The sequence below is a fragment of the Euprymna scolopes genome, chromosome 1 (genome assembly GCF_053919585.1).
Source record: "Euprymna scolopes isolate OS-2025 chromosome 1, ASM5391958v1, whole genome shotgun sequence".
NCBI classification, from domain to species: Eukaryota; Metazoa; Mollusca; class Cephalopoda; order Sepiida; family Sepiolidae; genus Euprymna; species Euprymna scolopes.
In genome coordinates, this window is record NC_136482.1 from 59,138,886 (window position 1) to 59,165,175 (window position 26,290).

At 35.3% G+C, this 26,290-nt stretch overlaps 1 protein-coding gene across 1 annotated transcript in view; it reads left to right on the forward strand.

Moving 5' to 3' along the window:
* Positions 1-526: 526 nt before the first annotated feature.
* The window catches only part of LOC145280331 (uncharacterized), a 40,638-nt gene continuing 14,874 nt past the window's right edge, over positions 527-26,290 (forward strand). The window contains exon 1 of the mRNA XM_080132103.1: positions 527-1,037. Within this exon, the coding sequence (XP_079988229.1) occupies positions 527-1,037 (511 nt within the window). The remainder of the gene's footprint in view (positions 1,038-26,290) is intronic.

Genomic DNA, 26,290 nt, shown 5'->3' on the forward strand with positions numbered 1-26,290 from the left:
GCCTTTCTGGGAGGAGAAGTTCATCATGCTCACGGAACGACATTCTTTATTGATGCCCCAGGTGGAACTGGCAAAACTTTCCTGTTAAATCTGCTTCTTAGAAAAGTTCGTCTCACAAACAATATTGCCCTTGCAGTGGCATCCAGTGGAATTGCCGCAACACGTTTGGATGGTGGTAGAACTGCTCACTCTGTTTTCTCTCCCATTGGACCTTACTCGACAGGAAAAACCATTGTGTAATATTAAAAAAGATTCAGCAAAGGCTAAACTACTGCAAAACTGTAAATTAATAATCTGGGATGAAGCAACAATGAGTCACAACAAAGCTATGGAAGCAGTAGATTCTACACTACAGGACCTAAAAGATAACACACAAATAATGGGTGGAGTGACTTCGGTTTTTGCTGGTGATTTCAGACAAACCCTTCCAATTGTTCCTCGAGGAACCAGAGCTGATCAAATGAATGCATGTCTCAAAAACTCCTATTTATGGCATCATATTAAAACAATGAGTTTAACACTAAACATGCGAGTACATTTACATGCTAATGATGCTGTTGGTGACTTTACCATTAAACTTTTGCAAGTGGGTAATGGACTTCTGGACAAGGACTCCTATAACCAGATTCACTTGCCTTTTCCAACAATTCAAACAGAAGAGGAATTTATAATAAGAGTTTTTCCAGATCTTCATATTTTGCATACGAATATCAATTGGCTAAGTAGCCGTGCAATTTTAGCAGCGAAGAATGAATCTGTAAATGAAATAAATAGCAGGCTGTTAAATAGATTACCTGGAGAAATCATATTATACAATTCAGTTGATACAATCTGTTCACAGGACGAAGTAACAAATTATCCGACTGAGTTTCTTAATAGTCTTGAACCACCAGGAACGCCTCCACATAGTCTGTTTCTAAAACCGGGAGCACCAATAATGTTACTTCGCAATCTTGATCCACCAAAACTCTGCAATGGCACAAGGCTCACCATAAAGAATATGATGCCTCACGTACTGGAAGCAACAATTATGTCAGGTAAGTATGCAGGAGTACACTGCTTCATTCCCAGAATCCCAAGGAGACCACAAGAATTGCCATTTGAGTTTGAAAGGCTGCAATTTCCTATCAAGCTAAGTTTTGCAATGACAATAAACAAATCACAAGGACAGTCACTAAAAGTTGTTGGGCTCAACCTGTCAAAACCAGTATTTTCTCATGGACAGCTATATGTTGGTCTATCAAGAGTTGAACACCCTGATGGACTCTTCATTCTGGCACCAGATAAAAAAAACCAAAAATATTGTATATTCTGAAGCATTAAGATGAAGCATAAATATATAAACATGATTACGAAACTTTTCCCTGAAGCAAAAATATATAAACAACATGATTACGAAACTTTTCCCTGAAGGAAAAATGTATAAAGATGATTACGAAACTTTGCCCAGAAGGAAAAGAATGCGAAATGTGCCATGGAAAAACCCTTTGCGTTACATACATGTGCGAGGGAGTCCTAAAACTAACTGTACAAAGCAAGGTATACCACCATCCTCCTTCAGATTGGATTGGACAAAAATGAATCGAACCCACAAACTAAAGTTTAAAAATCTGGTACAGTATCCGGGATGCCATGGCAATGAATACATTGAACAAGATAAATTTACTGTTAAAAACTCAAGAAATATCTGAAAGTATGTCAACCTTACAAAAAAGAACTACCACCTAAAGTGGAGTAGAGGTAAGGCTCCCCCACATAACCAAAAAAGAACCCCCCGCCCTACAGGGGACAGGAGCTCCCCTACCATTCTGGGGCAGGGGAGGAGCAAGGAAAACTCTTAAACATAAATGGTCAACGAAGGGTATACACCCTTGGGAGCTAGAAGACTCTTTTTATACGCATCAACACACAGCGAAACTTAAAAAGATAAAGAGATCAATAGCTATAGCCAGCTGGTCTCATAAACACAGGTGTACACTACACCGAAATTCACTTCAGGTCTGCATTTCCTCCATGTGAATAAGGTCCTGATCCCCCCCCAGTGCAGGAAGGTTGCCCACCTCCCCTCTGGGTACACTTAAAAAGAAAACTACCCCCTCCCTAAGGCAGGAGAGAGAAGGCTCCCTGCCCCATCTCCTTCGTTGGTCGGATGACTGTCACCTCCCTAGAGCGAGGGATAAAAAAAAAGCAAATCACCCCTTCAGCCCTTCCCTAATCTGCGTAGCACGGCTCCCTCCTTCAGGGAGGGAAGGTCAACAGGTGGAGGAAAAATAGTCAACGCAGGGCATACCGCCTGACAAGCTAAAATCGTCTTTTTATATACGGCAGACAGTAAGACTATTTGCCTTGGGGGCGGGCTAAGCACTCCCTCACCCCCAAAGTTGAAGCCGGGAAACTTCTACTCTCAGAAGCGGGAGGGGAGGCCAGGGAGTCTTCTTTTCCCCCTAAAAGAGGGATATCCTTTTGTATGGTTGGTCTCCCCCCCTCCTGTTGGTTCCGCTTACTCCCTCCGGAAAGAGATCAACCTTACACAAAAACAAAAAAAAAAATATGGGTAGAGGGAAGCCTTCCAGAGCCTCCTTCTGGGAGAAGTTCCCCGGCTCCCACCTTTTGGGGAATGCGCAGCCTGCACTCCAGTCAACCAAATAAATAAAAAATTTACCCATCCCACCTTTGTGGGGAGAGTGCTCAGCCCACCTTCTGAGCCACCATAAAACAATAGTTTCCTTCCACCAGAAGGGAAGGGAAGTAGAAAGAAAAATATTTAAAAATACATGGTCAACACATGGTATAGCCCCTGGGGATCTAAAATTACCTTCTTATATACACCGACACACACAGACAGTCTGATTGATTCTTTGTTCCACAGATTATAAGAATAAACTTTTCCCAGAAGGACAAATATATAAACAACAGGATTACAAAACGTTTCCCAGAAGGAAAACAATGCGAAATGCGCCACGGAATAAAACCTTTGTGTTACATACATGTGCGAGGGAGTCTTAAAATTAACTGTACAACGCAGGGTATACCACCAACCTCCTTCAGATTGGATTGGACAAAAATGAAATTAAAAGGAAACGAAATTAGGAACAGTCATGAATCGAACCCACAAAGTAAAGTTTAAAAATCTGGTATAGTATCCATCATGTCATGGCAATACATTGGACAAGATAAAATTACTGTTAAAAACTCAATAAATATCTGAAAGTATGTCAACCTTACAAAAAAGAACTACACCCTTAAGTGGGGTAGAGGTAAGGCTCCCCCACATAACCAAAAAAGAAAGCCCCATCCTCCATGGGAAGAAGGCTCCCCTCTCATTCTGGGGCAGGGAAGGAGCAGGGAAAACTCTTAAACATAAATGGTCACCGAAAGGGTATACACCCTGGGAAGCTAGAAGAGTCATTTTATACGCGTCAACACACAGCGAAACTTAAAAAGATAAAGAGATCAATAGCTATAGCCAGCCGGTCTCATAAACACAGGTGTACACTACACCGAAATTCACTTCAGGCCTGCATTTCCTCCGTGCGAATAAGGTCCTGACTCCCCCCCCCCAAGTGCAGGGAGGTTGCCCAACTCCCCTCCGGGCACACTTAAAAAGAAACTACCCCCTCCCTAAGGCAGGAGAGAGAAGGAAAAATAGTCAACGCAGGCCATACCGCCCGACAAGCTAAAATCGCCTATTTATATACGGCAGACAGTCAGACTCTATTTGCCTTGAGGGCGGGCTAAGCCCTCAGACCCCCGCCCCACCAAATTTGAGAGCCGGGGAAACTTCTCCTCTCAGAAGCGGGAGGGGAGGCCAGGGAGCCTTCCCTCTTTCAACTAAGAGACAGATATCATTTTGTATGGTTGATCTCCCCCCCTTTCTGTCGGTTCCGCTTACTCCCTTCGGAAAGAGATCAACCTTACACACAAAAAAAAATATGTGGAGAGGGAAGCCTTCCCGGGCCCCCTTTCTGGGAGGAGAAGTTCCACGGCTCCCAACTTTATGGGAGTGCTCAGCCCGCCCTCCAGTCAACCAAATAAAAGAAATTTCCCTATCCCATCTTTGTGGGGAGAGTGCTCAGCCCACCTGATTGATTCTTTGTTCCACAGATTATAAGATTAAAACACTGAGCCAACATTAACAATTCTGACTTATCATTCAAACATGATTACAAAACTTTTCCCAGAGGGAAAAGAATGCGAAATGCGCCATGGAAAAAAACTCTTTGTGTTACATACATGTTGGAGGGAGTCTTAAAAATAACTGTACAACGCAGGGTATACCATCCGCCTCCTTCAGATTGGATTGGACAAAAATGAAATTAAAAGGAAACGAAATTAGGAGCAGTCATGAATTGAACCCACAAACTAAACGTTGAACATCTGATACAATATCCATCATGCCATCGCAATGAATACATTGGACAAGATAAAATTACTGTTAAAAACTCAATAAATATCCGAAAGTATGTCAACCTTACAAAAAAGAACGACCACCTTAAGTGGAGTAGAGGTAAGTCTCCCCCACATTACCATAAAAGAAAGCCGCCCCCCTACAGGGGGAAAGAGCTCCCCTCCCATTCCAGGGCAGGGAAGGAGTAAGGAAAACTCTTAAACATAAATTGTCAACGAAGGGTATACACCCTGGGAAGCTAAAAGAGCCTTTTTATACACATCATCAGATGGCAAAACTTAAAAAGATAAAGAGATCAATAGCTATAGCCAGCCGGTCTCATGAACACAGGTTTACACTCCATCCAAGTTCAGTTGAGGCCTCTATTTCCTCCGTGCGAATAAGGTCCTGACTCCTCCCCAAGTGCGGGGAGTTTGCCCAACTCCACTCCGGGCACACTTAACAAGAAAACTACCCCCTCCCTAATGCAGGAGAGAGAATGCTCACTGCTTGGTCTCCTTCTTTGGTTGGATGACTGCCACCTCCCCATAGCGAGGGGTAAAAAAAACAAGCAAATCACCCCTTCATCCTTTCCCTAATGTTCGTAGCACGGCTCCCTCCTTCAGGGAGGGAAGGTCAATAGGTGGAGGAAAAATAGTCAACGCAGGGCATACCGCCTGAGAAGCTAAAATCGCCTTTTTATATACGGCAGACAGTCAGACTCTATTTGCCTTGAGGGCGGGCTAATCCCCTCCCCCCAATTTGAGAGCCGGAGAAACTTCTCCTCTCAGAAGCTGGAGGGGAGGCCAGGGAGCCTTCCCTCTTTCAACTAAGAGACGGATATATATGTATCTTACTTTTCTTTGCTTATTTCTTGGTACTAAGGATTTCTGTATGCATGTTATTTTATTTAAGAGTACTAAATAGCTTTTCAGTTTCTTGAGAGTCTTTCACCTGTCTGGATTCTGCAGCAACGTTGTGGAGTGATATGTAAAACATAAATTGGTACTTTATAACAATAGGTATGTAGAATTCTAACTCGCCAGTGTTGATCGCTTCAATTATTTACAAATTCACCAGGTCCTGGATATGACCATAAACTGTATCCAAACGTGGGGCTTTGTGAAGTGTGAAGCCACCATTTAATTGCTATTGCTACCAGGTCCACTCTGATCTAGAGTGGTAGTACCTGTTAGGGTCCCAATTATGAGTTAAATAGAAACCAACATTAAATAAACAAATATATTCAAGGAAAAAATGTCACTGGATTTGGCATGAAATAACCTGATATAGTGTTCATATGTCATAAAACAAAATGAACCAACAAATTCACCAATCGACACAATATCAACAAATGTATCTTTCTTTTCCTTTTTCTGTGCTTATTTCTTGGTTCTAAGCTTATCATTAACTAACCCTGACATTTCTTTTACTTTGTTTTGTGTATATATTTTATTTTGTGTAGAATTTAAAAAAAAAAACAAAAACATTTCGCTACCACATTTGCAGCGAAATGTTAGCATTAATAAAATCACTGGTGACAACCCATGATGTTTTTTCTAATGAACACCAATTAGCCAACACCCTTCCATTGGTTTTTCATAACAATTTAATATTGATAAATTATAATAAACATGTCCATTACTTTTCTCTTTTTATCAATAAATATACTTGGTTGATAATTAGAGGACACAATGTTTATTGTAATAAAACTTGTGATCTATAACATCCAATTCTAAAAATTAAACTTTCCTTTCTCAATTGAAACAAACAACATACCCCACACTATGTTCCTAAAAATGAGGATATTACTTTTGCGTTTACATAATTTTTTAGCTATGTTTCTCTTACTTTCAGCATGAGAAAATATAATTTTCTACATGTGTTTCATGCATAACACACAAACGTATATGTGACCAACATTTTACCTCTGATATTTTTTCAAAAAACACCAAATAACATTCACGCTTTCCATTGGTTTTTCATGATCACAATTTAATATTTGTAATTTATAATAAACATGTCCATTAATTTTCTCTTTTTTTCAATAAATATGCTTGGTTGATAATAAGAGGACTAAAAATCAGATTTGTAAAAATTTCATTTTTTTTTTTCACTCTGAGAATTTTCTTTTTATTTCTTTGACAAACTATTTTTTCCAATTGACTTCAGCACATGATTGTTATTGCTTTTTCCCCTTTTGTCTTATATTTTTTTCTTCATGCCAAAGATTTTATATATCAAATGTTTTCTCATTTCTTACATTTTATTTCTTTAATTCATAGTACGCCAATATAGTATTAGTTTCAATTCCATTGAACACAATGGTTTATATAGTAAACATCAGCATATTTCACTTTTCAAGTATTTTTTATTTTATTTCAAATACTATGTTTTATTTCATTTTGTTGACACTCATTTACCTCTCTGGGGTGCTACAAGGAACATGTAGAGTGATATATCAAACATGAATTGTTACTTTATAACAATAGGTATCTAGAATTTGCAGATAGCAATGTGGATAGTTTTAAACATGTATACACTTAAAATCTCATAATATAAAGAAATGTATCTTTTTTTTCTTTTCCATTGCTTATTTCTCTAACCTAAACATATCATTAACTAACCATAAACTTTGTTTAATTTTATATATATATATATTATATTGAAGAATACACAAAAATCAATTTCACTATCACATTTACAATGTTAGCATACACAAAAATCACTGGTTACAATCATTGATAGCTATTTCTTATAAGCACCAAATAACTATCACAATTTCGAATTGTTTTTCATGATAACAAATCAATATTGATACATTATAAGAAACATTTCCGTTGCATTTCTCTTTTTATAAATACAAATAATATTAAGCACACCATACCAAGCCCACTGTTTCAGCATCTAATAAACTGCCTACCAAGATCAATGTTTTCAAGTGACAATGGAGAGTATTCATGTATGTTTCACATTTTTATGTTTTGATATAGTTTGCTGCTTAATATCAAATTCAGCAGATGAGTTCTTTCTTATGCATCAAACAATTACATTTTCTGATATTCATTCAAACTAATTACCGAAAATCAATTACATATATTACTGCGCTTGATGTCATCAAGTGGAGCGGATCATTTTTTTTTCATTTGTTCACACATTTTTCCAATTTATATATATTTTGTCTAAGATTCTTAGCCTATGTCATTGCATACCAATGTGTTTATTAAAAGTTAAGGTTCACTGTAAACACATATGTTACACCAAAATAAAAACGCTTCAGATAATGTCTTGATATTCAATTCAGTTTCTCACATGACATCTTATGAAGTCAGTAGAAATGTTACAGACTTTTGAATCTCAAACACGTTCAATACTGTGCACTGATATTTTCTTTTTTGGAATATAAGCACATTCATGATTTTTTTTTACAAACGTTAAAAAATTTCACATTGTGTAGCAATGTACTGAAACAATTATAAAAATATTTGTTTTTATTTTGGATGATGCAGGGCATCCGAAGAGCGATTTTTCTAACAAAATGAAAGTATAATTTTTAGCAATAGGTATCTAGGAAAAGGCCACTACATATATTATGAATTCCAAATTTCCACAACCTGGCAAATACTGGTACACGCTAGCAAATTTAGATTTGCAATTACAGAATATGATTCTAATTTTTTCCTTTGCTCTTTATTCTAACACTACACTAAGTTTACTGTGTTATTTCGCTACAGTTGATATTGTGTAGAACAATAAGAAAATCATAGTGAACAATGCATTCAACAAAATTTCACACACATTTCTAGATACCTATATCTAATAAGTTCAAAAGAAAGGACACCCTTAGGGAGGTATTTTGGTGGTCAAGTCACTAAATAGTGATTAGCTGGTTTCCCGGCATAGCCCAGGATGTAATATAGATTGACTGAAATACATGTTCTACCTGGTTTTTAGGCGTTGCCAGGGATGTAATATAGACACATTATGTTGTATATTACCTGTTCTCTTCTCCCTAAGGTAAAACAAATTCATATACATGCTGTAAATTACCTATGCTAGAGATAAAACATGAACAATACCAGTCCTAGGGTAAATAAAACAAATAATACATGGAGATGAAAGATTCCTCTACCCTAAGAATAAAACATATGTTCAATATCTGTTTTTTTTCATTGTTTATACGGTCCCGAGCAACGCCGGGTAGCCCTGCTAGTAATATATAAAAGCCAAACATCTGTGTGTATGTATGTATGTATGTATGTTTGTTTGTAACGCTAAAACTTTTGACAGACACAACCAAAGTTGACAAATTAGGTATCATATTGCACCTTGATCACCCGGATGACAAATATCGAAATTTCACGTCAAATGGACCAGTAGAAGGGGGTACAACTGATCGTTTGTCTCCCAGGGGGCCCCCCAAAAAAACTGTCATTTTAACGTTATTCATTACGTGTCACGTGACGTGACGTCAGCTCAGTAAAATGTCGGCTGCGGCTAAGGTACATTCAAGATACCTTCGAGGAGTAATTGATACTATAACACAGTTAAATATTAGTTTTCGACTCGAACCGTTATTACCAACGGATTTATCGACCTCCAAACATCAAAATCCCACAATTACACGAAAATTGACGTAGGGTAAATGTTTTTATTTTTGCTTGAAGTTTTTTGCCGGCGAAGGTGATTTTGCTCTTTGTAAAACATGTAAACAAAGCTTTAGTCATTTTGTTTATACTTTCTAACTCTGTTAAACTTGAAGAGGGAGTGGTGGGTATCAGTAAAAGCCGCTTATGTAAACGAAAATTAGGTCGCGTGCACAGTTTTCCAAAGCACACTTTATCCCTCTCTCTCTCTCTCTCTCGCCGTCTTTCTCTCTCTCTCTCGCCGTCTTTACCTCTCTCTCGCCGTCTTTCTCTCTCTCACCCTCTTCTCTCTCTCTACCACTTTCCTAACTCTCTCTATCACCATATTTCTCTCTCTCTCTCACTCTCTTCTCTCTCTCTCTCTAGACCTCTTTCTCTTCTCTTTCTCTCTCTCTCACCCTCTTGATCTACTCTCTCTCTCTCACCCTCTTTCCCTTCTTTCTATATTAGCACTTATCAAGGCCAATAGGCAACTCGTGGATGAGAGTTCAAACGTGCACAGTAGTGAAATTTGGGAAAGATGATGGAACAACTTTCTCTTCTGCCTCTCTCTCACCTACTTTATCTTCTCTTTCTCTCTACCCCTGTCATCTTCTCTCTATATTAGCACTTATCAAGGCCAATAGGCAACTCGAGGATAAAATCGACGATGAGAGTTCAAATGTGCACAGTAGTGCAATTTGGGAAAGAGGATAGAACACCTTTCTCTTCTGCCTCTTTCTCACACTCTTTATCTTCTCTCTCTCTACGCCTGTTTCTCTTCTCTCTGTATTAGTACTTATCAAGGCCAATAGGCAACTCGAGGATAAACTCGACGATCAGAGTTCAAATGTGCACAGTATTCAAATTTGGGAAAGAGGATAGAACAACTTTCTCTTCTGCCTCTCTCTCACACTCTTTATCTTCTCTCTCTCTCTACCCCTGTGTCTCTTCTCTCTTTATAAGCAATTATCAAGGTCAATAGGCAACTCGAGGATAAACTCGACGATGAGAGTTCAAATGTGCACAGTATTCAAATTTGGGAAAGAGGATAGAACAACTTTCTCTTCTGCCTCTCTCTCACACTCTTTATCTTCTCTCTCTCTCTACCCCTTTTCTCTTCTCTCTATATTAGCACTTATCAAGTTCAATAAGCAACTCGAGGATAAACTCGACGATGAGAGTTCAAATGTGCCCAGTAGTGAAATTTGGGAAAGAGGATAGAACAACTTTCTCTTCTGCCTCTCTCTCACACTCTTTATCTTCTCTCTCTCTACCCCTGTTTCTCTTCTCTCTATATTAGCACTAATCAAGGCCAATAGGCAACTCGAGGCTAAACTCGACGATGAGAGTTCAAATGTGCACAGTATTCAAATTTGGGAAAGAGGATGGAACAACTTTCTCTTCTGCCTCTCTCTCACACTCTTAATCTTCTCTCTCTTTTTACCCGTGTTTCTCTTCTCTCTATATAAGCACTTATCAAGCCCAATAGGCAACTCGAGGATAAACTCGAGTATGAGAGTTCAAATGTGCACAGTAGTGAAATTTGGGAAAGAGGATAGAACAACTTTCTCTTCTGCCTCTCTCTCACACACTTTATCTTCTCTCTCTCTACCCCTGTTTCTCTTCTGTCTATATTAGCACTGTTCAAGGCCAATAGGCAACTCGAGGATAAACTCGACGATGAGAGTTCAACCGTGCACAGTATTCAAATTTAGGAAAGAGGATAGAACACCTTTCTCTTCGTCCTGTCTCTCACCCCTTTATCTTCTCTCTCTACCCCTGTTTCTCTTCTCTCTATATTAGCACTTATCAAGGATAATAGGCAACTCGAGGATAAAATCGACGATGAGAGTTCAAATGTGCACAGTATTAAAATTTGTGAAAGAGGATAGAACAACCTTCTCTTCTGCCTCTCTCTCACATTCTTTATCTTCTCTCTCTCCCTATCCCTGTTTCTCTTCTCTCTATATTAGCACTTATCAAGGCCAATATGCAACTCGATGATAAACTCGAGGATTAGAGTTCAAACGTGCACAGTACTGAAATTTGGGAAAGAGGATAGAACAACTTTCTCTTCTGCCTCTCTCTCACACTCTTTATCTTCTCTCTCTCTCTACCCCTGTTTCTCTTCTCTCTATATTAGCACCTATCAAGGCTTATAGGCAACTCGAGGATAAACTCGACGATGAGAGTTCAAATGTGCCCAGTATTCAAATTTGGGAAAGAGGATGGAACAACCTTCTCTTCTGCCTCTCTCTCACACTCTTTATCTTCTCTCTCTCTACCCCTGTTTCTCTTCTGTCTATATTTGCACTTATCAAGGCCAATAGGCAACTCGAGGATAAACTCGACGATTAGAGTTCAAATGTCACAGTATTCAAATTTGGGAAAGAGGATAGAAAAACTTTCTCTTCTGCCTCTCTCTCACACTCTTTATCTTCTCTCTCTCAACCTCTGTTTCTCCTCTCTATATAAGCACTTAGCAAGGCCAATAGGCAACTCGAGGATAAACTCGAGGATGGGAGTTCAAACGTGCACAGTAGTGAAATTTGGGAAAGAGGATAGAACAACTTTCTCTTCTGCCTCTCTCTCACACTCTTAATCTTCTCTCTCTTTTTACCCTTGTTTCTCTTCACTCTATATTAGCACTTATCAAGGCCAATAGGCAACTCGAGTATAAACTCGAGGATGAGAGTTCAAACGTGCACAGTATTCAAATTTGGGAAAGAGGATAGAACAACTTTCTCTTCTGCCTCTCTCTCACACTCTTTTTTTTCTCTCTCTCTCTACCCCTGTTTCTCTTCTCTCTATATTAGCACTTATCCAGGCCAATAGGCAACTCGAGGATCAACTCGACATTGAGAGTTCAAACGTGCACAGTATTCAAATTTGGGAAAGAGGATGGAACAACTTTCTCTTCTGCCTCTCTCTCACACGCTTTATCTTCTCTCTCTCTCTCTCACACACCCTGCTTCTTCTTCTCACTATATTAGCACTAATCAAGGCCAATAGGCAACTGGAGGAGCAACTCGACGATGAGAGTTCAAACGTTAACAGTATTCAAATTTGGGAAAGAGAATGGAACAACCTTTATCTTCTCTCTCTCTCACCCTGAAAGATTCCTCTCCCCTGAGAATAAAACATATGTTCAATATCTTCTTTTGTTTTCTTCATTGTTTATACGGTCCCGGGCAATTCCGGGTAGCCATGCTACTCTATATATATATAAGCGAAACGTCTGTGTGTATGTATGTTTGTTTGTAACGCTAAAACTTTTGAAAGACGGAACCAGACTTGGTAAATTTTGTATAATATCGAAGCCCCATATACCGGATGACAAATATCGAAATTTTACGTCAAACGGACCAGTAGAAGGGGGTTAACTGATCGTTTTTCTCTCAGGGGGGCCCCCAATACAACTCTCATTTTAATGTTGTTATTACGTAATTCTTGAATGATCCAAAAACGCTTAGTCATGTCACGTCACGTGACGTCAACATCCAGTAATAGCGAACAAATGTAAATAACAACTTTTTTTTCCGATACTTTAGTAATTTCTCTTCTCCTTTGTTCTATATATTATTAAACTTCATGACAATGTCTCCAACGTGATTAACTGGTTATGATTGTCCTAATGTATGACCTTAGGGGCAAATGTATCATATCCAAGTAATTATTTCATAACGGGCTTCTATTTGTATTTCACTCTGTGTTACCCCTCTCTCTCTCCCTTTCTCTTCCTCTCTCTCTATCTCTTTCTATCTCTCTCTGTATATATATATATATATATATATATATATATATATGTATATATATATATATGTATAGATAGATAGATAGGTAGATAGATTGATGGATAGAAGGATATATTCATCCCAAAACTAGCACCATTAAATATGTAAATGCTAATGGCATTGGTTATATAAAACGAACCTACACGAAGATTTGCAGGTTTTGGAAAAATGATAATAATATTTTATACTTAAAATGTGTTGACGATTAGTAAAAAATAACCTATATTTTCCATCCAGATGCGCAAATTTGCCTACATGTATGGCTTTGGTCTTCTCTCCTGTGACTTTACAGTCCGCTTATATATATATATATATATATATATATATATATATATATATATATATATATATATAATTATCCGCGACCACTCAAAAAACTATTTTCAATAATTGTGCTGAAAAGCAAAATAGCGCCCATTCGCAGTTGAAAATTTTGCTAACTTCATTTCATTTCCTCTGATTAAATGAGCCATTGTTGAAAATACATGGATTAAGGAAATTAAAATAACCCTCTATATATTCCATTTGCTAAACAATACATTCTTAAATCGAATATATTTATCTGTATGTTGTTCTTTTTTCGGAATGTAAATTTTAACCACGAAACTAAGGAACACAAAGCCTAACGTGAATTCCCCGTGACCAACGCACGGTCCCGGCATTTGGGATTACTACCCTTCAAACAACAAACAGACGTATAATCATTCTATGCTCCAACAACAACAGGGCAAAATAGAAAGAAATACATACTTATGATAAAGTGTACCTTTGAAATAAATTCTTAAATTTTAATATAAATTTCAAACAAAATTAATATCTGTTTATTTTGTTATAATGCGTTGTTTTAGCTTCATACGTATCTAATACGTATTTTTGTTTACATTAAGGTCACAATTTATCAAGGCGCAGAAGCAACTCGGGAATAAGGATTATTTTGTGTACAGTACTCAATGGAGTAGTGTTGCAGTATTCATTAGTATTATAGATTTGATAAATGCCATTACTTAGGGGGGTCATCAGGAATTTGTTAATATTGGAGTTGAAGACATACATGTTGAAGTCAGAAGGGAAACAGGCAAGCGGTAGAGAGTTCCACGGGCGTGTAGTTCTGAGAAAGAAGCTTTGTTCATGAAATCTACGTTTTGATTTATGCACAAATAAAGAGTGAGGAACATTTTTAATAAGGTTTTAGCTAGACAGGTTTTTATCGTGAAAGATTGGTGAGGACCAGAGATTAGAGCTCAGACGACCACCATCCATCGTAATAACGAAAAAACAAAGACATATTCGCAATGTCTCTTCTGTGGGTTAGAGGTTGTAGGGAAGAGAAAAGGGCATTTCCCACTAAGCCACGAAGTCTATTTTGTATTATGTAAAGGCAGGATATGCTTATTTAGCAGCTCCTGCCCTGATGTGGAAGCAGTATTCCATCCTGTAGATTACTTGGTTTTTATATAGATAGAGAATTGCATCAGAAGCGATATATCTTCTTGAGCGGTAGGAAAATTTCACCCTCTTTCCAAAGACCTTGGCAACAGATTGAAGTAAACCTAAAACCCAGAAGCTTGTCAAAACATGGGGCATCCCCTGGCCGAGTGCAATCCATTTCAATTCATACCAGATGAAGATCATATCGTTGGTGATGCAGTGCATGCAAAATAGGAGTTTGGTTTTAAATGCATTAAAAGTAACGAGCCACCTCTTCCCCCTACTGCGCCACGCGCTCGAGATAAGAGGAGAGAGAATCAGAGAGGCCTTTGTACTCATTGATGTACATCAAGAAGAGACTTGTGCCCAGGGTGGACCCCTGAGGTACTTCAGCATTAATACTGCGGGCCTCTGATTTTTGTCCATCAACCACTACTCTTATGAGCCTATCAGAAAGAAATGATTTTATGATTGAGAACACATTTCCAGTCCTACCATAGCTGGAAAGCTTGTGATGTATGCCCGTATGACATACCTTGTCGAAGGCCTTCGATATGTCAAGAGCAATTGCCCTAGAAAGGAAGCATTTCTCAAGAGATTCACTAATCCTATGAGATATAACCGTTAGCACATCTGTGGTAGATCTTGTAGAACGGATACCATATTGCGTGGCCCTAATAAAATTATATCTGCTGAGGTGATTGACTACTTCTCTATTTAATATAGATTCCAGCATCTTACTCATGACACACATTGGTCTGTATTGAGAGGGAGAAAACTTATCACTTTAATTCTTAATACAGGGCATACTGATGATGTTTTCCAGAGTGTTGGAAAACACTTCTTTTTAAGGCAACGCTTAAACAGATTCGTAAGTATGGGGGCAAGTTCTAGGTGAAGCTTTTTAAACATTATAATTAGGATGCCGTCAGGGCCAGTTGCTTTACTGGAATCAAGGTTCTTGATTAGCTTGGTGACTTCACACGCATATATTTGTATGTTACGTAGCGTATTGTGTGTTATAGGAGGAAATACGGGGAGTTGATGGCCTTCGTCGGTAGAATTTGCTGAAAAATTCTTTGCAAATAGTTAGGCCTTGTTGGATGCTGAGGAGATGACCTCTGGTATATTGATAAAGGCTGGGATAGAACGCACACTTCTGTTCAGTATCCTATTTGTTATTTGCCAAAACTGGTGGGAACCAAGCCACTGGTCAGCTACTTTGGATTTAACGAACTGAACATATAGTTCTCTTGAATTTTTAATTAATCTTTTACATTGGTTGCTGGCGTTCCTGAAAGCAGCTTTTGTCTCGGTGCATTTATTACGTTGGTAGCTATGGAAAAAGTGATTTCTGTGCGGGATGGCAGCAGCACATTCTGGGGAGAACCATAGCTGGCTGTTAGGTTTTTGTTGGAATATTTTAGATGGTATTAATCGATATATGCCTACAATTAACAATTCGGTCATGTCTGATACTATAGAGGACACATCCTTTTTAAACATGGAATGCAGACGTAAATCATATATAAATGTACGGAAGCTATTCCAGTCAGCCATGTAGTATCGGTATAGAGTACGGTGGAGGAGTACAGATGGGGACTTATTAAATTAAATTTTCATCTTAACTGATACAACAGAGTCGTCGGAGGACCCTAGATGTGATAGAATGGAACATAAACATAGCTCAGGGGAAGCTGAGGGAAAAATCTAGAAGGCTTGCATACTGGTCCGTAGTGTCGGGCACATGGATGGGCCGCGATTAATCTGACTGAGGTCATAGGCAATGGCAAAATAATGACAGAACCTCCCCTCATCATCCGTCTTATTTATTTCATTCAAACTCAACCACCATTTCTATCAAAGACCACAAACCGTTACGTTTATTTTTTTCCTTTTAAGTGGAAAATATAATAACCGAACATGAAAAAACAAACACTATTATAATAGAGCATATTGTATAGGGCCCCGTTTATACTTGTATCAGCTTTATAGGCTAATATGATTTCAGTTTAAAGTTTTGGATGTAATGTTGATTATAAGTATATACAGTTTGTAAAATATATATTTTTTAATTAATTTCCTGTTAAACGCGCTGAGAATTTACGGGCTTATCTAGCAACTAAACTTTGTCTTGTTTGTCAAAGTTCAGTTTCATATGAATTTATGAGTTTAAAACGCCATATATTGTTAAATCTCGTCATGGTGAATAAGATGTCGAAATTAAATTATTAACGTTTATTTTTTGGAATAGTTAGTCTACTTTCAAAACAACTCAATATGCATTCATTATAATTGAAGCCGTTAACATGAGAGTAACAGGATATTTGAACTAAAAACCATCGACTGTATTTTTGTATATCAAGATAGGAGTTAAAAAAATACTTCCAGTTGGATGAGTATACGAGCTATTCTTGCAGCTGAAAACAAAGACATCCATAGACTTGACGAGATTATTCAGCTTTAAATTCTAAGTGAGACAGATGCATACATTTCTGTAGACACTGTTGTGAAAGCAGAAAAAGTGGTTAATCATCCAAGAGAATTTTGAATTCACTAGACTTGCCAGGGATGTTACCGGATGGACTGCAATAGAAAATTGCCGAACCAATTCTCATGTGGCAAAAATAAACCACCGCAAGCTTTCCATTGATTGCGGTAAAATAAACAATGAACAACATAATAGAAGCAAAATCTTGGCAGTGGGTTTAAAGGAGAATAACTTTCTAATACCACTCATTTCTATGATCCATCGGATACACAATTAACATTTAGGGGACTGCAATTCCACATTTTTTTTTTAAGTTTGGCGATTACCATCAACAAAGCTCAGTTAAAATTGTGTGGCTTACATCTACAATCTGTTTCACATATGGGTACTTTATGGTGCGTGCTCAATAGTCGACAAACAAAAAATATATAAATCCGTTCAGAAAATAGATCAACAAAAAAGTGTGCAACCTGAATTACTGGGAAACTAAGATAAAAAAAAGTGTACTCACTTTAGGATTTCTTTTCGCCAAATTAAGACACAGGAACGCGATGCAGGGTACACCGATATATATATATATATATATATATATATATATATATATATATATATAAACAAAAAAAAAGAAGGAAATGGATATATAAAATTATATAATTAAAGTAGTAAAGAACGAAATTTGGATTATCACATAATGAATATAAGCGCCATGTAAAAGGGTTCATGGTTTTTCATGGTACGTTAGATGTTATGAGTAAAATACGCTTGTCCTATGTGGATATGTAAATTTTTTGTCAAGAAAAGGCTACAAGAAAAAAACGATAAAATGTATTTATTTAATGAGTATGATAATAGAGGATAAGTTTCTTTAAATAGACCAAATACTGTTAGTCAGTAAAGGTCTAAATGAGCATAGGAGTACAAAGAATTATAAAAAATACACATTTTGGGAAAATAAAATTTAAAAATAAATTCTAATTTAATACTCATCTTGAATCCTCATCTGTCCATATATATATATATATATATATATATATATATATATATATACATATATATATACACACATATACATACATATAACTCTCACATACCTATATACTACTACTACTACTACTACTACTACTAATAATAATAATAATAATAAAGGGAACAATGTTTCCATGAGAAAAAAATCAGTGTAGCTTGACATACCCATAAATCGATACGGGTGCGGTAACAAGCGCCGGCGGGAGCTTTGTGAATGCTCGGCAGGTTGCGGCTATCAGGTTACTTTAGTCTTAAGGGAGTCGTGTTAGGATGTTCCCGACGTATGACCAAACGAAAAAGAACAGTGTGTAAAGCTCGAGGGAGAAGGGGACATTCAGAAAAGGGTGCAAATTGGTAGCTCTCTTCCCGAAGCCTAGGCTAGGGGGACTTGGACTTGTGGACCGGCGCCCAGTTTTGCAGTCATACCCAGTGTGTGCCAGCGCCCACTTGACTTCATCAAGAGATCGCCTCTCTATTAAAACATTTACATACACTTTGATATTGATTTTACAGCTGAATTTAAAGATGTGAAATGGCATGATGGGGCCTCATTTAAAACCACATCCAAGATCAGAGACATTGTCGAAAACCTTTTTTCCTCATCCTGGAGACGTCTATATTAGCTCTGGCAAGACAGCGATGCATTTTTAGGGTGACGGCAGTGTTCCTGTTGTTATAACTTTGACAGATAGAGAACATGAGTTTATGGTGTCGCACCTCCTGTCTCGCTCGTTGAACATTGTGTCCCTTTCACGCATAACAGAAGATGCCTTTTTCTATTGCGATTTGTACGTAAATGGTCAACTAGTAGATGGTGTGCAACTCAAGTGTAAACCGGTTTTAATCAAAAGAATATTTAACCATGTCTTTTCTATGACGACAATTTTATCGTTCCAGCATGCACAATTGTCATTACTTTCTTTTTCCTTTCCAAATCGTAAAATGAACGATTCTGTCGAAAATTTGTCCTATCCAATGGACTTTCCGCTTGCGTTGTGCGGAATAATTGAACATTTCTCGAACGGTTTAACACCGTAAAATTTTAATCCATAAAACAGGAATACCACACACATTACCAGAAAATATGCTTGAAACAGTACTCACAGAATTTCGTAAGAAATGTGCACGTGACACATTAATGAGTTATAACTGTCTTTATAAAAATTATACACTTCGGGATTTTCGTATGTTTCCTTTACGTAAAACTCCGACACAATTTCTAATGGGATCTGTAAGAGACATCCTATTTACATGTCATCGACTTTGTTTTCTTTTTTTCCTCTCTGTTTTTATTCGTCTTTGTCGATGACATTTTGTCATTTTTACTGTCTTTTTCGTCATCGACTCTATTCTACGTCTACATATTCAGACGCTGTTTTCTTTAGTAATGAGGTGTATTCCTGTTGCTTTCTGTCTACATTGAATTTATTTATTTAGTGGTTTATGAATCTCTTTGTCTTCTTCTTCTTTATTTTTTTCTATTTCAGACTTATAATAGTTTCCACTGGATGTTTAACGGGCAAGCTATTTATTCGATTTCGAATTTGTATTTTTCTTTTTCCTCTTGCACTTAATTCGTTGTTTGTTCTGTCCTGTCTTCAGTATTTCTCGGCCTTCTTCACTTTGTTTCTGGTTTTCAAGTCATATTCTTTAACTAGCGATATCCAGTCATTATTAATCCCTCGTGTAAACAAGGAATATGTGTTAATACTGACCGGCATATCCGTGTCTTTCTATCTTTTATCTGTATATTTTTTTATTCTGTCATTACCTTATTCTTCTCCATTTTTCCTCTTCTACATAAAATTTGTATTAAGTTTTAGTCCGTGAGTTTATTCTGCTTGGACTCGAAATAGAGATATCTTTATACGGCTGGCTGTCTCCTATATGAACTAACATGGGTTGCTCTGACAAACATGAAGTTCCGTTTGCTAGTTTGAATACTTGAAACATTTTTCTATCTACACGGATTTTTTTTTCACGCTGGAAACTTACTGAACTATTTAGCGAATAGTTTTCATTGATATTTTAATGTTTATATCGGGAATTAATCTATTTTCTAAAGTGTTAGAAATAATAATTCCAAATCAATTAAATTTAATATATTATGAATATATTATCAATATAATCTTTATTAAAACTTGATTGCATAACAATCTCAAAAAGAACACTTAAACAATTCTCTTAGTCGAAACATTAACTTAAATACAGCTATACAATGTAATCAAGTTTTAATACTCTAATATGCAAATAAGGTGACCACTTAATTGTATATCTTGCCGGAATTATACTATATATAGAAATAAATGAACGGATCTTTAGTATATAATTATATATATATATATATATATATATATATATATATATATATATATATATATACTCGGGTTTTTTTATATTCAAAAGTAATGGACTAATGAATTCAATGAGGTTGTTAGATAGTGCTCAATAAAAAGAGCTGATAATACTTGTTTATTGTTATATAAACATGCTCACATCCCGCTGCTACAAATAGCCACTTGTTTCAATCAAACAACAGATATCATCAGGCAGCGACTTGACTATTCAAAAGTTCAATGAATAATGGATTTTTATTTTAGGTAGGAACTCTTTAGAAGTTGGAGTTAAAAAACTTAAAACACAGGACTTTAATTAAATGAAAAAGTAAAAAGGGAGAGGCAATTTAAATAAAGTTAAAAGATTACAATGGGGAGAGAGTGATTGAGAAGAGAAAAAAGGAATAGAGACAGAAATAGAGAAAGAAAATATACAGAAAACAAAATAGAGAGAAAAAGAAGAGAGAAAATATGTATATATATATATATATATATATATATATATATATATATATGATATGGAGAAGAAAAGAAAAAAGAAATAAATGGTTATAATAAAGAGAATAAGAACTAGAAGGAAAAGGAAAGAATAATGAGATCTAGTTAAATAGAGAAAGAGAGAAAGTAAGAATTTGACAGTATAAAGAAAAAGAAAACTAAAAAGGAATCCAACGGCCCTAAATGTGAAAGAACCAAAAAGATTATCTTAAATGAATTCCGTAGAATTAAATTAAAAGTGGATATTATATCAGATGTTAAAACTGTAAATTCTTTGGATGTGAACTTTGATTTAAGGAAAGGCATCTACCAACCATATAGGAAGGAAAACTCAAACCCAATTTATGTACACCCCATATCAAATCACCCAAAATCTATCATTAGGCATATCCCCAAATCCATTAGTAAAAGAATCAGTGACAATTCTTCCAATCTTGAAACATTTAATAAACATAAATATTTCTAAAACAGGGCCCTTAAGGATAGTGGATACAAAAACACCCAAATTGAGTTCATAGATCCAACACACCCAAACACAAATACAAATAGAAACCGTAAGAGAAAAATCCTGTGGTGAAATCCCCCTTTTAATCTGAAACTTAAAACAAATCTAGGAATTAAATTCTTAAACTTAATTAAAAAGCACTTCCCTATTAATAACATACTACATAAAATTTTCAATAAAAATACAATAAAACTTAGTTATAACTGTAATGAAAACCTTGAAAAAATAATTAAAAAACATAATAACAAAATATTAAACAAAAATAGCACACACATTGCTACCGAAAGTTGTAACTGTAGAATTAAATCAAAATGCCCTCTTTAAGGAAATTGTCAAATTACTTCTGTAGTGTACCAAGCAACTATTTCTACTAAGGAAAACCCGAATGAAAAAAAATATTACATAGGAATGACAAATAACAATTTTAAAGAAAGACTTACCGGTCACAAGTGCTCTTTTGAAAATAATGAGTACAAAAATAGAACTTCCTTGTCTAAATATTACAATGAACTAGTAGAACAAGGTTACTCCCCAATAGTAAATTGGAAAATTTTAAAGAAAGCGAAAACCTGTTCATCTTTAAACTCGCCTTGCTACCTATGTCTTTATGAGAAATTATTTATACTTACTTTTAGAGAAAGAGATAAATTATTAAATAAGAAGCACGAAAATTCAATTAATTGCAACCATTATTAAACCCATCTTTTAAGTAATTTAGTTTAGATATAAAATTTAAATAAATTAAAAACTGTCACTGATTTCTATAATTTATTAATATTCTATTAATATACTTTCTCCTCTCCTGATTTCATTCTTTACTTCTCCTATCTTATATACCTGTGTGTCTATGTGTATATGTATGTGTCTATGTATTTATTTTATGACCGTGTGTACTTAGATCTATATATTTCTATATTATTTGGTATACCCTCCCATGTTTATTCAATCCATTTGTATGTTTCTATGTGTGTATGCATCTATCTGTACCCTTGCCAAATTATTTGTATTCTTATGTATTTCTATATATATAATTTATGTAAATTATACATATTTATGTGTGAGTATATATATGTGTGTGTGCGTTGTTGTTTATTAGTATATGATTGTGTGCATATATTTGTGTATTTTTTGTATGTATGTGTATACATAAGATTATATATATATGTATATATATATATATATGTATATGTATATATGTATATATATGCTTATTAGTATGTCGGTTGGTTCTCTGTGAGTATATACATATGTATCTTATTATTTTTAATTTGGGTACTATCTACCTGTGCGTCGCTATTTTTGAGTATTTCGTTGATTTAATTACTTCTTTTGCCTGAATATATTTATAGGTAAGTGTACTTGTATCTATGTTATTAGTAATCTGGTATTGAATGTATTATTTTGTGATTTAATATGACTTTATATCTATACTTAAATAGCTTAAACTTCCAACTTAATAGTATAGTTACACCTTTACTTATGTGCATGTATATGTATATATATATATATGTATATGTATATATATATGTGTGTGTATGTGTGTGTATATTTGGGTATATATATGTGTGTGTGTGTATATATATATATTTGTATTGTATTCTTTTTATATACATAAATATTAGTAGTTTTTTTATTTATAATTATTGGACCTATTTAATTTATTTAATCCCCTCTTATGGCTAAATATGTTATATTAAAAAGATAATAAATATTAATTTTATTCTGTTTTTATTATTATTATTACTATTATTATTATTATTATTATTATTATTATCATTACTATTATGTTTATTGTTATTAATAATAATTTTAATATTGTTTTATCATTATTTTCTTCTTTTATTCATATATTTATCTAATAAAAACGCGAAAACTTTAAACTTATATCATTTAGCATAAAGGGCCTAATTAATGGTAGACGTATGTTTGAATTGCGTTGATTTTACTCGTGGACGTATGTAAGAGGATAAATATGCTAGCCGAATACATTCACTGCCTTTTTTGACACGTTCATTTCTTACGCTTGGATTGTATCTTCTGTTTGTATTTGTAATAATATGTTTCATTACTGAATGTTATAATTGTGCATCAATTGGTTGACACGCAGATTTTTTTCTTTTTCTTTGTCTTTTTCTATATACTGTCAAATTCTTACTTTCTCTCTTTCTCTATTTAACTTGATCTCATTATTCTTTCCTTTTCCTTCTAGTTCTTATTCTCTTTATTATAACCATTTATTTCTTTTTTCTTTTCTTCTCCATATCATATATATATATATATATATATATATATGTGTGTGTGTGTATATGTATATATATATATTTTCTCTCTTCTTTTTCTCTCTATTTTGTTTTCTGTATATTTTTTTTCTCTATTTCTGTCTCTATTCCTTTTTTCTCTTCTCAATCACTCTCTCCCCATTGTAATCTTTTAACTTTATTTAAATTGCCTCTCCCTTTTTACTTTTTCATTTAATTAAAGTCCTGTGTTTTAAGTTTTTTAACTCCAACTTCTAAAGAGTTCCTACCTAAAATAAAAATCCATTATTCATTGAACTTTTGAATAGTCAAGTCGCTGCCTGATGATATCTGTTGTTTGATTGAAACAAGTGGCTATTTGTAGCAGCGGGATGTGAGCATGTTTATATAACAATAAACAAGTATATACATATATATATATATATATATATATATATATATATATATATATATATATATGAAATTTATTTATACAAACATTGATGGCTACATATGGAGAGTAGATAATACAGTGGATGTGTTATCGGCAGCTCCAGTAACTCTCGCTTCTCCTATTTTGTCATTCAGTCCTCATTCAATGGGTGATTTTTCTGACAAAGGGTGAAGAAAAAGCTGCTTAAATGTCGGTAGTACTTGGTGACCAGTAGTCTGAGATGTCGGATTTTTTTCTGTCTCTGTCTGTCCTTGTGGGCATGTCACTAGTAAGGGTGCTAGAGGTAAACATTTGTCTGGTCTGACGTTATCCGCCTGATAGTCAGGGACCCGCACCTTGGATTAACCACTAAGGAGGCTGTCCTATCAGCAGGCGCAAAGTACTGGGACTGTTGTATTGCCATTTGGTGAGTGGATCTGGACCATGCAGTAGTCTCTGGTGGGGCCTCTCGTTGCCATACTAGTGGGTAATTGTTACGGCTTTACATTTTCGTGTGCCACAAAAAATATCCTGTCTTTTTCTTTCTTACTTTCCCTCTCTGTACTGCTCTAACTAAGTATGCCGACCTATTCCACAAATCCCCATGTACTTGCAATAACCCTTATCGCTGAGTGGCTTCCGGGCCTTGATAAGTGGTGATCACTGTGTAAAAAAAAATGTGCATGCATATGTTTATCTTATTACCGTTGTTGCGTTGACTTCTTAAATACTTTTTTCTTATTTGTTTTGTATACGTTGCAATGTGGTTTTTAAAATACAGTAAAATAAATAAAGATTTATTTTTTCTCTACAAGTATATATGGGTACATTTACTATTAAACTTAATTATTGATTTATAAACATAGGTCATCGAATTCAATTAAGAAAATTATCTAATCATGCGCCTTCTTGTAAGTATATATTTAGTTAATCGATTAGTATTTAACGTAAGTATATTTACGTCTAAAAATGATCTAACTATGCACTTTCTTGTAAATATATGTTTAGTTAATCGATTAGTATTTAACGTAAGTATATTTTACGTCTTTTGCATACGACGAACGTATATCCACTCGTACAATATTTGTATTCGTTCTTTAGAAACTTGCAGAGGTACAAAGAGGAGAGATGTAGCAATGATATGAACGCGTTTTTGTCTTCCATATTTATTCTTCTACATAATAACCGCAATTCTGAATCCATTTGGTAAGATTTCAATGGTGCATATATTATCTAGTATACGTCTCGGTCATTAGTTATTTTTTACTCTCCACATTCTCAATATCTGTAACAGATAAATGAAACTGTCAGATTATCAATGACTGACTGAATTCATCGTAACACTGCCATTGGCAAGTGGCTACGATCTTTTCATACGGACAACCATTTATGAATTGTAACTTCAGAACATCAGTGGTATTAGAAAGATAATTTATATATTTTATGTGATGTGCTTTCCGAAATGCAGCGTGGCTGAAACTGTTTTTTTCATAATTTTCTCAATCATTATTGAAAAAAATAAAACATCTATTCTTTGCAGAAAATTGGCGCAATATTTACCTTTGTTTTCGTATCTTTCATTTACGTTGAGCAGAGATTATCTCTGCATTGAATTACGATTTACGCGTGTCGCTTCATATTACCTTCGCATATCAACGTTTTGCTATGTTTAATATATAATTGAAAACCCCTCTCCGAAGTAGAGGGTACTCAATCGCGTGAGGAATAATATTAACTTATTAATACACCGTTGCATTAAGGTTTTTCATAGTCACCCATTTGCAGCAGTTTTTAATTAAATCAACATTTTCTCACGCTATATATAATCAAAGAAAAACATTTTTGAAAACATATAACGGTACAAAGATAACATATTTAATACAAGAAAACAGCGCTAGCACGTCGTCATGATAAATGATTATAGCTATAATGCAATAACTCCGATAGATTATATAAGCATATAAAACAATAAATGCAAACCTCACTTTGGTTTTTTATGACTATCTGAAGTAACCAGTGTTGTGTTATGATTTAATTTGCTGTTAAGAGTTATCCCCCTTGGGATTGACATTCATAATAAAAGCGCCCTCTGTTTCATTTTCCCGCTCGATCCTTTCAAGAGCGTACGTGTATTTTACAGTTAATAAAACCTTTCTAAAAGGCAATTCTTTACTTACTGATACTATTCACTTCAATTTTATTAACTGTAAAAAAAAATAATAATAATAATGGATCGAATCTTACGTTCCGACAGATTCGAGGTGGAACCTACATGCCCTAATTCCGAAAAATCCTATAGGCATTGGAAATTAACCCTCCAGAATTATATCCGCTCACATAATAACGGATTAATCGAAAACACTTCAGATAATTTCTTTGCCTTGATCAATTGTATTTCAGCCTCTGTTTTCGATTTAATAAGCGATAAAACCGACTACGATAGTGCATTAAGAACATTGGACGCCGCTTATTTAAAACCTGAAAATATTGTTTATAATAGATATCGATTGATGACGACGAAGCAACA